The sequence below is a fragment of the Pocillopora damicornis genome, chromosome 4 (genome assembly GCF_964200805.1).
Source record: "Pocillopora damicornis chromosome 4, jaPocDami1.2, whole genome shotgun sequence".
NCBI classification, from domain to species: domain Eukaryota; kingdom Metazoa; phylum Cnidaria; class Anthozoa; order Scleractinia; family Pocilloporidae; genus Pocillopora; species Pocillopora damicornis.
This window is the reverse complement of record NC_142673.1, coordinates 9,307,217-9,320,887: the sequence shown is the minus strand read 5'-3', so window position 1 is coordinate 9,320,887 and position 13,671 is coordinate 9,307,217. Positions and strand designations below refer to the sequence as shown.

Below are 13,671 nucleotides of genomic sequence, written 5' to 3'. Positions count from 1 at the left end.
TTGCTCGGAGATTTCCTGCTATCAGGTCTGTTCTGTAGAAAGGTTTGCCTTCAGTGTCGATACCAGCCCAGGGAGCAAGTGTCTGTATGATCAGCTCGTGTGTGCTCAAACTGGGAGACTAATGGTCCTGTGACTGATCGATGATTGGTTAAATTGATTCAGTTAGGTCCAAAAAAATTGTACTCTATGACGTAATAATCAGCACCATGTAAAGGATTCTTTTTGTTTTGCAAGAAATTTTTCTCAGAAATATTACGAGTTCGGTGAAAATTGTTTTCGACCGATGTCATGAATGAGAATGTTGGATGTAAATCAGCTCCATTGCAGATGCGACAGGAAACTTCTATAAGGCTCTTACTAAAGTTTAGACAATTCATCGGTCATTTTCATTTAAGTCTAAATGGTGATAGGGAAACTAACGATAAAAGCGACAGAAAGCTAGCGGCAATCTCTTCACAAAGCTCCGCCAGACAACCACCTCGAAAATAACATTAGTTACGCTTTGTATTTTAATAATTGATATTTGAAGAACAAATTAATTTTAGTTGCTGTTTAACAAACTTTGATCATCATTCTTGTTAACCGCCGATAAAATGCATGATGTCCTCTGCGGAAACCAAAGTTAAACAGGAAGCCAGTTTGATTCTCATCGTTTGCTTTGAGGGGAATGTTACTTGACCAATCACCTCCGATTTAGCCGATCATAGCGCTCGAAAAGCATTATTCTCTTGCTTGGTAAATACTAATGAGTCACAAGACAACCCAAAATGTGATTCACATGAAATCTTCATTTTAATATAGAACTGAGAATCCAGCATTTTAACATGAAGCTAATTGATGCCTCTTTGACTAGCTTCCGTACTTAAGGAATTTATGTACAACACTCCACCTTAGTCCTTAAATCGAATATAATTTTTGTTTAAGTTTATAAAGTCAAACTATTCCTGCCTCTAAAATTGCGCTTACTGGCGAAGCTTGGTCCTGAGATTCTGGTGACAAATCCTGAGCCTGCGGATTACACACCGTTCGGCGGTACTTCGCTCGAGCGTTTTGAAACCAAACCTGTAAAACCCTTTTAGAGAGGCCGGTTTTTTGTGAGAGTTGTTTTAAGTCTTTTGCGTCAGGATTGTGATTCATTGCAAAATACGCTTTCATTGCTCGAAGCTGATGGTGCTTGAACGATGTGCGCATGCGTTTGGGTTTTGTGTCTCCATTGTGCTGACCGAGATGACTTTCATTGTCCGAAATTGTAAATCCTGGAAAAAAGAAAATGACGAAATTTTTGTTAATACAAAACTATTTTATTTGGTGACTAGTCAAAGCTAAAATATATTTAAGCGAAAGCGGGTGAAAAGTCACAGTATATATTTGCGCAAACGCATGCACAAAAAGTTATTCTGATGTTTGAGTCTTACGAATAGCACAAAAATTTCAATTCATGTCTGGAAGAGTACCACTTGCGCCGTACATAATGAGTATTATCTATAAAGTTTAGTTTGTTTAGTGGCGAAGCATTCAAGGCCATCGTCAATTAGTTACCCCATTCACAAAGCAAAACATTTTTAGTTAAAACGGGTTTAACTAACGTAACCTCTGCCTCAAAGAAAAATTACTTGTCATCTGCCGACCGGAATTATCATCACTCAATAAACGTAATGAACTCGTTTCCCCTAAACAAAGAAACAAAGCGTTACTGCGTAACAATTGGACGAAACATTTAAATTTACCGCCACGCCTATTATGCAAATTTGTAAATTATATATACAACGATGGTTACGAATATTCTTGACAATAAAATCCCCTGATAAGTAAGTAACCACAAAACAGGCTTGTAGGGATGAAAGTATAGTCTCTTTGTTTTTTTCCCTATCTCAATATATAGATATGTTGTGTACATTAAAAAATACGCTTTTCTAATTGGCTGAAAACGAGTGCATTCTCATGTAACACCGATGCGAAGTTGTGACATGAGTGCAGAGTCGCAACAAGAGTACAAATTACAAATAGCACGCACGCTTTAAAAATTTATTTCGTCTTGCCTTTCTGTGATACTTTTTCATGTAATCAAAACTTTTCGTGCGAAGTCAGTCATTGGGGACCTACAGCAAATTAAGACGGCAACAGTTATGGGAACGTGGCAAAACAAAAGACTTAATGGGCAGAACAATAGCTCAGCACGTGCGTTTTAAAACTATGTACATTTCTTAGCCGCCCTCTGCAAAACGACAACCTAAAATCACCAAAATTTGCGTCGTTTTCGAATGGAAACCGCGACGACAAATTATTTCAATTTCCATTTGGAACTTGTCGCTGCTTACATACGTTAGACTGGAGTTGAGATGTGGCACCGTATGAGAAGTTTTTCACATGCAGAAATTTTCGAAATTCGACGTCTTCCTGAGTGTTGCTGTCCTAACTGCTTGAGCTTAACCTGCTGTTATGATACGCGGACTTACGTCGCTAAGACCTGTCAATGGTACGAGGCAGAAGGATATCAAAGTATACCCAATGGTTTTTACTCTTCTAATGTGTAGTGGTGTAATAATAAACGTGTTTCAGGGATCTTCGTTTATGTCAGTTCGGGACGAGTATTTAGTCTAAGTAACAACTATCGACTACAACCAGACCGCGGCGCCCCAGGAAAAAGTCTGTAATTTATTAAATTACCGCTAGCGATGCGTTCAGATTTATCAACTTTGCACAATTTAGGAGCATATGACAGACACTTTTCTGCTGAATTTTTGAACAGTTTGTTGTTTGGAACGTATCTATCTTGGTGGTTTGCGAGAAAACAAATTGCTGCCTATTTTTACTCTGAGAGGCACTCCTGACTCTTAGTGTGGTTTTTTTTTTTTTTTTTTTTTTTTTTTAATTAATTTTTTTTTAACTCTTGTATAAACCTGGGTCTAAAACATATAGACTACGGGACTATGGGTGTAAGCTCTAAGCGCCAGGCCCCCGCCGTTCGAAGGTTGGATAACGCTATCCACTGGATAAATCGCTATTCGGTGGACAACGCTGGACGTTTAGCAATCACTTATCCGCCAGATAGCGATTTAACAGTTGGATAGCGTTATTCTCCCTTTATATAACTGGGCCCGGCTTTCAAAATTCGTTACGGCGGCTTATCAGCTTCCATTTATTTAACTCCTACTTGATAATGAACAGTATGATGTTTATTTAGATTACATTGCTTCCACCTATACACCAGACCACTTATTTTTCGATAAACACAAATTATCGTTTTTCGGTTTTTCTTCAGTTCATTGGAAAGTTAGGTTAACCATAACCATCTTTGCAAAGAAAACCAGCTCTCCTTTACAGCCAGGCAAGATAATTTACTACGTAAACAGAATTTAAGAAAAAAAAGCTAACCAGCTTTACGTTTCGTTTACGCTATATGCTGATAAACAAAGTAAAAAAGCCTTTTGTTGGTTTTAAGTACGTCCACTTACACTTTTTAATGTTAATAAACGTCGAGTAATTCTATTCGAAAATGCACTTATTTAGAACATAGTCAAGAATACTTAACACTGGCTCAGGTGTAATAACAGCGCTTTCGGAGATAAATATCTAACAAAAGAAGTAAATCGTTTTTACCAAGCTGTCTATTGCAATAACGCTTACAAATCCATATGAAAAGTAACTACAGAGACAGCGGCAATTTTTTTTTTTGTAGTTACCGATGAAGACAGCTGTAATGTCCATTAGTAAGTAACGCCTCGGCGCTCGTGCAAAAAGCCACTTTCACTTCATTTCAAAAATACTTTCTTTGTTGTTTGAATTCGCATTGACGTGTAAATTAAGGACTCGACGGAATTGAAAAGTAGTTGAAAATTACGTGCAAATTTCCTAGCAAAACAACACCGCAGTTGTTAAGAAAAACTATTGTGTTCGGTGGTCCCACGAGGGAACAAAAAATCCTGAATTAAGTTGAAAAAGACGCCCATATTACGCTTATTTTAAAACCTAAAGACTATTCATTTTGCCGTCCAGATGTCGCCAGTGCATGAAAAACGTTCTATGGCGTATCTCGTATAAATCAAACGTTTCATTCCATCCATTGTCGCTTAACACGCTTAAGGCTACACACATTGAGTATAAGATATTACAGCAGATGTCTTTGCGAATCAAATTTAAAAATCTGCCCAAAAGATAAGTCATGTATTAGGGGCGCGCACAAACAATAAAAAAACCGATGCCTCGGGCAAATGAAATGAAAGACACTCTAACAGCGGAGTAAAAAGCTTCATTCTCATCGTCAGATGGTCGCTCCAGGCGAAATGGGTTATATTGCGGCAGAGCAATGGCAACAACAAAACGGAGAAAAATAGTTTAAAACAAAGTTCTCGGTTGTTTGAGAACCATAACTGAAAGCTAATAAGAGCTATTATCACCTCTCATTAGTCAGCAGTTTGGGTAATCAGCGCGCTTTGTTTACTAAAACTCACCTGATAAAGCCGCTACGCCTTCCAGAGGTACGGACATTTTCTTTTTTCTAGGTCTTCCTTTAGTTGTCGAAGAACCTAACGTCGTTTTTAAAGCCTGCGCTTCCTCTCGAAGTATCATCTCGTAGTCCGCTTTGCAGAAGATTTGCATTCCACGCATACCAAAGTATTCGCCAGTGGCTAAGATTCGTTTGCAGCGATCGCAGGCGAAACAGCTGATATGGTAAACATGTTCGCGGGCGCGCATCACCAGCTCTTTGCTGGAGATACCTTGGCCACAAGCAGCACATCTATTCACTGAGAAGCGCCTGGCAGAGAGAGAATGAGGACTGGAGTTAGCCTCTTGTCTGTAAGAGGCAGATTGAGTGCGTTAAAATAACTTAAGGTAGTCTTGTAATCAAAGAACCCGACAGAACAACAACCAGTCGTTATCAATTGGGAATATCATAAGATAAATATAATATACGGAAAATAATCTAAATCAACTGAAATGTTACTTTTGGATTTATCAAAAAAACAAAAAGCAAAAAAAAAAACGCACATAGTTTATTGTTATTCATAGAATAACTGAAAAATCACGCGCGCTCTAATTAGTTAAAATCTATCTTCTATTGTAGGGTAAACTGCGAGATGTTTTGTAATACCCACAGCCCGCACTTTTCATCGATTTAGCGGCGTACCAATCAATTTAAGGATATTATGAGAAGACGACGAAAAACCCATACGAGTCAACGGCTAGTGATTAACAAAATTTTCCTCTGTTCCCCTGGCATTTCAGGCGGTAAACCTTTTAAAACTACGCTCTCAATATTGCTTAGGAGGAGGTGAAAGTTCACTGATCATCGACAGCACTGCACAATTTGAAATTTTTTCACTAATTATGCAATTAGGTATTAATCAGCTCATAACTCAAGGTAAATCGTAAGCAGCAACTGACAGTAAATAAGGATAGACTTCAACGCTGTCCAATTCAAATTCTCACCGTTTGTACCATTACTGGCTCAATTTTTCTGTCGAAAATTTTTTTGCTTATTTTCTGGCTTCCATGGGGAAAAAAAGTTGAAGAGGCTGCATATTACGAAGCTCTGTTTTCCCTCTTTCGATAAAGACCAACTTTGAAATAGAACTTGAAAAAGTTTGAAGATGTTGAATACAAAGTTGTTACAGGGAATTCGATATCCTGCGTGTACCATCGCTTTCGCAAAATTTGCAATCTTCGCGACTGTACCAGGAAGATCGAACGGTGAGGATTGCGTGTAAATAAGGTAAAAAACTCTTTCCGTCTGAATTGATTTGTTTTGTCTTGCAATTACTGACCCTATTCAGGTACCCTTAATTTTTCACATTTCTCACACTGTGTTGTGGTGAACTGAGTAATTTCTCGATTTTTCTTCGGTTGACGAATTTTTTTTTAGCTCGCTTCTCGCAATCACTGAACTCGACATCGAAAAATGTGAAAAGTGAAAGTTTTACTGCGCGCGAATTACTCAACGCGGAAAACCAAGGCAACTAGATGTTGAACAAATATCTGAAAATTTTTTAAACGAACAGAATATATTCCTTTTCTTTCAATACAACACAATACAACATGTTCACAATAAAGAATAGTCCATTTGATATGATGAAAAAAAAAATAAGGTACGGCTTTAAATGGTTAAAAACCTTGTCGGAAACTTCCTTAAAGATAAAATGTTTTGATTGAGGTTCCATTCTCTAATGAAAAATCCTTATCAACATTAAGATTTTTTATAATATGCCAAGTGCTTTTCAAGTGCATTCACCGTATTGTCAACACTGCCGTCTGTTGATATCTCGCAAACCCGCAACAAACAGTTCGGAATCTTGGGCATAATTTGGACGTAAATCCGCGAGCTATTTTCATTACTTACCAGGCTTTCTGGCGTCTAATTGATGGCATAGAATATAATTCGGTTCATCTTGACCGATACTAACTGATAACCTACAAAACCAGCCTTTATACTCTTAATAAAACAACGAGGAACACTTAACTCCTTTATAGGAAACAATGATGTATGGCATTTTTGCCAATACGTAATTTTTTAAAAAATTTTAGCAAAAAATAAACGCTTTAGCAAGTAATATTAATTTTTTCCCAAATTTTATTTGGACTTAAAAATGTATCTCATTTTATAGATTTTTGTTAAACCATAAACATTCCTTGGCTTGTCGAATCAGAATCGAAAATTTCATTTATTAACGAGCGCCGGAATATGTATTTACCCTTTCCAATGAAGAATTGGTAATTCTTCAAACTTTCCAATATTATTTCCGTTATTAAAAAAACGCTAGCTAGCTAGGTTGAAATCTTATCTAATATTTCATACCTGTGTTACACAACTACAGAATAAATATTTTGGAAAACGTCGGCGCCTTTGAAGGCTTAAAGAAAAGATGTTTTAAGAAACAGTTGGACAAAAAAAATCAAACTCGTTTTTTCCTCTGTTATTTTTTCCCTCTTCTTGTTTGTTTTTTTCTTCTAGGGTATAGTTTTTGTATTTGTTTGGACTAAATGACCATTGCTATACAGTCAAAATTAATTTCAAAAATTTATCTTCAAGTGTTATGACGTATAACAAAAAAGATGTTTTTATTATTACAAGAGGACTTAACACGCAAGTAGATATCTCGGTCAGCGCTATATATCTGCATATGCGCGTGATAACAGCCACAAATATATGTATATGAAATAAGTGAGTCCCCTTCAGAGGAGAAGAAAAATAAAACAGAATGTTCTAAAACAAACTAAAGATCAGTATCGGCAAAACCATTTTCAAAGAATTAAGATAAAGTTGAGAGCATGGGAAGCAATCACTCGTACATAGAAAAAATCAATTAAATTCGCACGATAGCGACTTACGTAAAAAATAAGGGTCACTTGAATTGCGAAAATTTGAAGAGAGATGCGATTGATAATGACTCACTTGTAGTAATCTTCTCGACACAATATGGCCCCGTCCCTGGTAAAACACGTAAGCTCGTTGTCCAGCCTCAAGCTACATTCGCTGCATTTCAAACACTCGACATGCCATTCTCTATCGACCGCCATCAAATAGAAACGCTCGATAATCCTTGTACCACAACCTGCACAGAAGGAGGCTTTTTCGTCGAGAGTGACTTGATCTGCCGTAGGCATGGCCTGGAAGGGAAATTTAAGAAGAAAAAATTATTTAACAAAAGAAGCAATATTTTATTGTCAGTCAGCGTATCTATACCGAATGAGTAGAATATTGTGGTTTCGTTGTCGCAAGACCTAAAATACAACCAGAACAGACCTCTTCACGATGACAAGTTTTTGTAACAAATTTTTCTGAAGGTGATGGACCACGATTGTGATAATGTCGCTTATCCCTGCAGGGAATTTCGACTTTAGAGCAATTTCGCTGTGGTTTTCGTAGGAATGCATGAATTGTCAGAGCGTCAGTGGTATTAGCTTTGTTGCTGAAATGGCTTTCAAGAAACTCCTTGAAACCAAGGAAAGTTACACTAAGATAATACTCTCTGTCAAAAGTGATCGTACTGTCCGGAAAAATTCTCTCAGTATCTTACACTTTTCAGCCGACTTGTTCTCTAATTGAAGTAGTTTAGGGCTCCTATCATTTTGAACAACATCATAAACAATTACGTTCTAATCGCCGACGAGAAATCGCCACTAAATTAAACAGGACGTTGAGACCATTATGACTTATTTGCTGTGTCCTGTATTGTACGGGAATTAGCATACTTTGTGTTAATTTCAAATGCAACACAAACACAAACACTTCGCACAGTTACACAAGGATTCTTTTACCTCTTGAAAGAACATTTTTTTAAATGGAAGCAGTTACAACTTCTCGGTGGTTGAATCTCTTTAAATCCTCTGCAGCGTTTTGTTTTCCGGCCGTCGTCTTAAAGTTCACCGAGTTAAATGGACCCATACACAATGCATGAAACCAAACAAGTCCTTTCTTTTCGCTTCCTGGGCGGTTCGATAATTTTCCACCAAGATACACCACATAATCTCCAACAATAACTACATTATAGCATCTGAATTCTTAAAATTTCAAGTAGATTTGTAAATCGCCATGCTACAAAGGGCTGCGTAGAATCGGTAAGGTTTCACATGATACGCGTCCGGATTTTGCTAAACTTAATATTACCTGCTTAAGCTTACGTACCAGCGATGTGAGCTGTGGTACAATTTCCAGAAGGCACCGCGCGAAATTAGGTATTAAGTTGAGGTCGTACGCTTCAACAAGCCTACAAATAATACGTTATATTCCCTAATAACACAGTTTGTTCTTGTCACACGTTGGGAGAAAATCCGTTACGTGCTTGCATGGGGAGCGAAGTACTTTTGGTTTGTTCGTTAGCAGGTAGAACGAAGTGAGCAAGAAAGCGGAGGTCGATTTCACAGCTTTACAACCAATCAGATCTCATTGCTTGGCCGTGATTGACGTGTGTGTTATAAACAGTGAACTGGGTTCCGCGTTTGATACATCATTGTTACCTATATTTCCGTTTTCCTCCCATGTTTACTTTTAATAAAATCTGATAAAATTTCAAGTGGAGGAGTAGCACGTCTTTAAGTGTCACGAAGAAAGCGGGAATAAGCGCTCACGCTTTTTGGTTGCCTTCAATACTCAATACACGTATAACTGGTATTAATTGTGCACAGAATATTTGATGATGTTTTCTTAACTCGACTAGTACAAAAGAACTTAAAGGACCTTTTGATTCTATGCTAACAGCCTTGAAAGGCTAAACAATGGGTCTGAGAAAGACAAAGTAATATAAAGGAAATTTGACATGCGTAAAATCGAGCCAAACTGTTTACCTTTTGAAATAATTGACAAGTTTTTGAAATTGATTACATTTCACCTGTGATTTAATTCGGGCGCTAACGAAATGTATTTAGCGATCAAAATGGCTTTTCCAAAAGATTTCTGAGCCCTCTTAACAAAGAAAATCAAATGCGCATGATTCTATTCAATCTGATTGTAGAATTCACTTTTCGCATTCAAATTTTCAGTCTTTTGATCTCAATGCTCGCCAAATTAACTCGAAAACCATTAACATCATTTTTACGCTCGTTAAAAGTGAAATCTCAGTCTTTCGGCAACTGAAGGAGCTAGCGGTGTGTGCATACATACAAGGCCAACCTTAGCCAGTATATCATATTAATTCCCCTCCTTCAGAAATATAAACGAAAACTTGCACCGCCTACGCATTCTGTAAATACCTCAGCTAGATACAGCCAGCTAATAAATAAACAAGCTTGACAAGAATATCGACAGCGAATGACATTGAAAAATGTAAAACTTGAATGAAAGCTAGGACGTAATCAATTTCAGCTTATTGCCTTGTCAAAGGGGGGTTTTCTAGTTATGAAAACATACGACATTCAATTCGAGTTCATAAATGGATAAAACTAACAGGAACAAGTGTTAGGCACGTATTTGCATCAATTTTTTTTCAAAAAAAAAAGTTTTTCTCGTACCTTTCTCTTAGCAAAACGAGGAAGAAGTTTTGATGACCACATTGAAAACAAGCTGAGCTGGTAAATCGGATGAGCGCTCTCCTCTTTAAATGCAAAAAAAAAAAAAGTCGTGGATGGTCAGATTAAAGATCTTAATCAGTGCCGAAGCAGATAAACTAAGAATCAAGAAGAATGCATTATACTTAAGAATATGCTGGCCCGAAAAGTTTTTCAATTAAACCATTTGTGCAATGAGTGAACAAAACCCCGATTTACGATTAAGATAAAAATTGAAAACCGTTTCTCTGAACGGCTGTATTTCCACAAAAAACTATAATACATGCGATTAAATAGTATTAAACAAAAAGATATAAAATTTCCGCTAATTTAGCATAACTAAAGCACGGATCTTCAAACATTTTATTAATCTTTGAAAAAATTCGGACTTGTTTTGGTTTAGTTACTGAGCGCTCGAATCAAAGATGAATTTTAGAGAAGCACCTTGAAACACTAAAATGAACTATGAAAAATGAACTACACAAAGATACATCATTCGTTAGGCATTCAAATTCTTTTGAAAGCTTGTACCACTAATAGATAAGGTAAAAGAAAATAAAATTTGGTTTTAAATTATCGAAACTCAAAACACAAAGATCTGGTCGTAATTAACTAGTTAGTGCATCGGTGTTTAAGTTTTACACTAAATTACTGTGGCTAAACATTACAAGCGTATAAACTTGTGTTCCTTTGACCTTTTTTCATAATCCTTGCGAAATAAACCTCATTGAAAGTCTAGTGGATCGAGTAGAATTCATTCGGAAACATTTCGTATCATTTAATTACCTACACAGTACAGATTTAGAAATCTCTAGACAAAAGAGAGAAAGCTTTTGTATCTGCGGCTGATCGGTTCGCAATGATATTTTGAAATTTCCACGACATACAGATCTAAATCGGTTCACGGGCTTGAAATCCAAGGAATAATTCAATTTCAGACTCGCAAAAAAAAGTGGTAAACCTTTTCTTATTAACACATTGGCTTGAGAGGTACCGGAAGATTTTGAGAAAGGCAAAAAACCATTTGATCTTTGCATTCAGAAGGATTAACCTTCAAAACAGAAAACTCCTGCTAACCGTGCACGTTTATGGACTAGACGAAACAATCACACTTCCTTAAAAAAAACCCTTAACCTTGCCTCGATAAAATTGTTTCAAGTTCAACCGGAGTCCCTTATCACTTTCGCGCTCTGTGAAAAGCCATTATTTTGACGAGCCAAAATTCGCAAAAAGCGATGGAAACCACTGAAAGTTCAAATCACATCACTCTTTACCTGAAACTGGTCTCGAAACATGTGCACGGGTGAAAGTGGACTTCGCTTCCAGCTGGCTTAGGCAGATTGATCAGAGTCGATAGTCGCGTAGCTTTGCTAGTTGCGGTGAATACTTGCCCTCACCACTAGCTAAATATCTCGCAACGGTTGCAGCTGTGTATTTTTAAGGTATGGAACCCCTCCTGAAATGAACCCTTTATTTAAATATTGCATAGTAATTTCCATATGTTTTAGGCTCGGGAACAGGTGAATCGAGAGCACTCAGATGATTCTCTTTCCGTCATTTCGCTTTTAAGGACGATGAGATGCACAGAATATCGGCCCGTTTCCGACTTCTCTTGAGAGTAAATTGCATTTAAATGGGGAAATTGTTCTTTGAGTTACAAGGGCACTTGACTCACGATCCGGAACAAAATACGGCCACACGTGTCTGTCGTACAAGTGTCAGTTTTGTTTCCGTTTGAGAGAGAGATATGTCTATTCAAATTCAAATGTAGACACAATGCTTTTCATGCGTTTGTGGAGAGAGAATAGTTTCCCCTCTTGGTAGTATAGGACCTCTTAAACGGGGCATTGTGATAAAAAGTTCGCCGAAACACAACAAGATCTCGTTCTAAAGAGGAAATTTAAAAGGAGTCGATTGAGTGTGGTTGTTTGAAACAAAGATGCCTGAAGTTTACTTATCTTGATCAATATAATGTAAAACCTATTCTTAATACATTTTGTTTGAATAATTTTGTGTGTGAAATGAAAGTAATACTTTGAATAACACTTCATAAAATTATTGCAATGCGACAACTCGTGCGCATGCGTTCTTTCAAAATAAAAGTGTGCCTTCAACAGGAAAACCTTTTAACTTGATCGATGGGAAGGCAAACATCTCGACCGCAAGATTCGTATGATTTATTGTTGTCAAAATTTTAAACATATCATGCCGTCTGTAGGCGTCTTTGAGCGATTACGAGCGTCAACACGCTGCCTTGCATATGTCCACGATGGCGTTTTTACTGATTGGAGAGGTAACAACAGTGTGTAAGATGTACACACGGTGTATTGTTGCTAAAAGTATTGACAGAACGTATTGTCTGAAAAGGATTTTTAATTTCGTTGACGATCAGCGCGTCCAAATTCTGTACCAAGTCCTGATCTTTAATCAATCGGCAGTGCGAGTATAATTAACAACAGTAATAAATTCGTTCTGTTGGGTTGGTCACTCGCATACACTCTAAAAGCTATACGTGCCCAAGTATTTTCTTCTCGGCGATATGCAAGGTGTTTAAACAAAAGCTCGACCCTTTTGTTGGGTCCTTTGCTAACCTCGGGGGCGTCGCGTGGCGGCACGTGCCAATTTCTGACGAAAACAACATTGAAATGGGTTCCCTGGCGGGAATAAAAAACTTCAAGGCCATTGAAAGGGTTTACCACAATTTACTCAATGTGACAATACTTCGTTCAAATTGTGCCAAGGCTTTTGGTTTTCGGTTACTTTTGTTTTTTTGTAATGAAAAATAAACACAATATTCCGGAAAGCTGATAAAAACAATAAAGATTCTGTACACTCGAGGGGGAGCTGTCATTGTTTTCACAAAGAACCGATTACCTGTTTCTTAACGTTAAAAAAGCAAGAATGCTATTGTATGGGGCGCCAACGAGCGACAAAATCCCGCAAGAACCAAGATTCACGACAGAATCTCAACGGCGGCTCGCTAGTCGATGAGGGAATTTCCTCGAATTTTCAGCTTCCCGTTAATTAATAAATTATATACTCTTAATTAGCTTCTAGCGATGTGTCATCTTGTGACGAATTTCAGCTGTGAAAATTGAAAACATATTCTTCCACCTGCATTGGACTGATAAACAAATATAATCTAATTAGGAGAAAGATACATTACCGCACATTGAAAGTAGCTTAAAAACGAGCCTTGAATAATCTGTGTTCAATGCTACAGTTAACGATATACATTTTTAATTCTAATTTCGTTCCAACGATTTGGTTTCCCAAGGAAATGAGTAAATGAAAACATACAGTTGGCACCTCGAATCATTAAGTCAGCGAAAGATGTATACAATTCTTGTCATTTCCGACTTGCAAACTTTAAGAAATTTCTCAGCGAATGTCATAGATTGCTAAGGGTTAAAAATATGTTTTGCAACAAAATTTGAGAAATATTAAAGAGTTATACTTCGATGGGTGGGCTGCTTTTTCATCGGGTGAACGTTTTAGATCGAACGCTTATTTAAAATTCACAACTTAGGAAATTTTCGCACTTGGCCTGAGAGGTAAGCAGTATGGTTTAGGTACGTTTTTTCGTAAATAATTGATATTTTACGTTTTTACTAAATCATATTTTTTATATTTTCAGGGGCTGAAATGAATTGGAAAAAATTGATACTGACTCAGGATTAGAGTAAAAAC

At 37.2% G+C, this 13,671-nt stretch overlaps 1 protein-coding gene across 5 annotated transcripts; it reads right to left on the bottom strand.

Annotated features, from left to right (window-relative positions):
• Nucleotides 1-768: 768 nt before the first annotated feature.
• Nucleotides 769-11,427, bottom strand: LOC113665636 (LIM/homeobox protein Lhx9). 5 transcript variants are annotated; one of them, XM_027181354.2, is made up of 5 exons: nucleotides 11,256-11,397; nucleotides 9,946-10,028; nucleotides 7,391-7,605; nucleotides 4,452-4,756; nucleotides 769-1,256 (listed from the first exon to the last, which is right to left on the bottom strand). In XM_027181354.2, the coding sequence occupies exons 2-5, from the start codon at nucleotides 9,985-9,987 to the stop codon at nucleotides 934-936; spliced, it is 885 nt and encodes a 294-aa protein (XP_027037155.1). In that variant the 5' UTR covers nucleotides 9,988-10,028; nucleotides 11,256-11,397; the 3' UTR covers nucleotides 769-933. The 5 variants fall into 5 exon arrangements, with proteins under 5 accessions (XP_027037155.1, XP_027037156.1, XP_027037157.1 ...); XM_027181355.2 differs by lacking the exon at nucleotides 9,946-10,028 and having other exon boundaries at nucleotides 11,256-11,427; XM_027181356.2 differs by lacking the exon at nucleotides 11,256-11,397 and having other exon boundaries at nucleotides 8,257-10,028.
• Nucleotides 11,428-13,671: the final 2,244 nt, after the last annotated feature.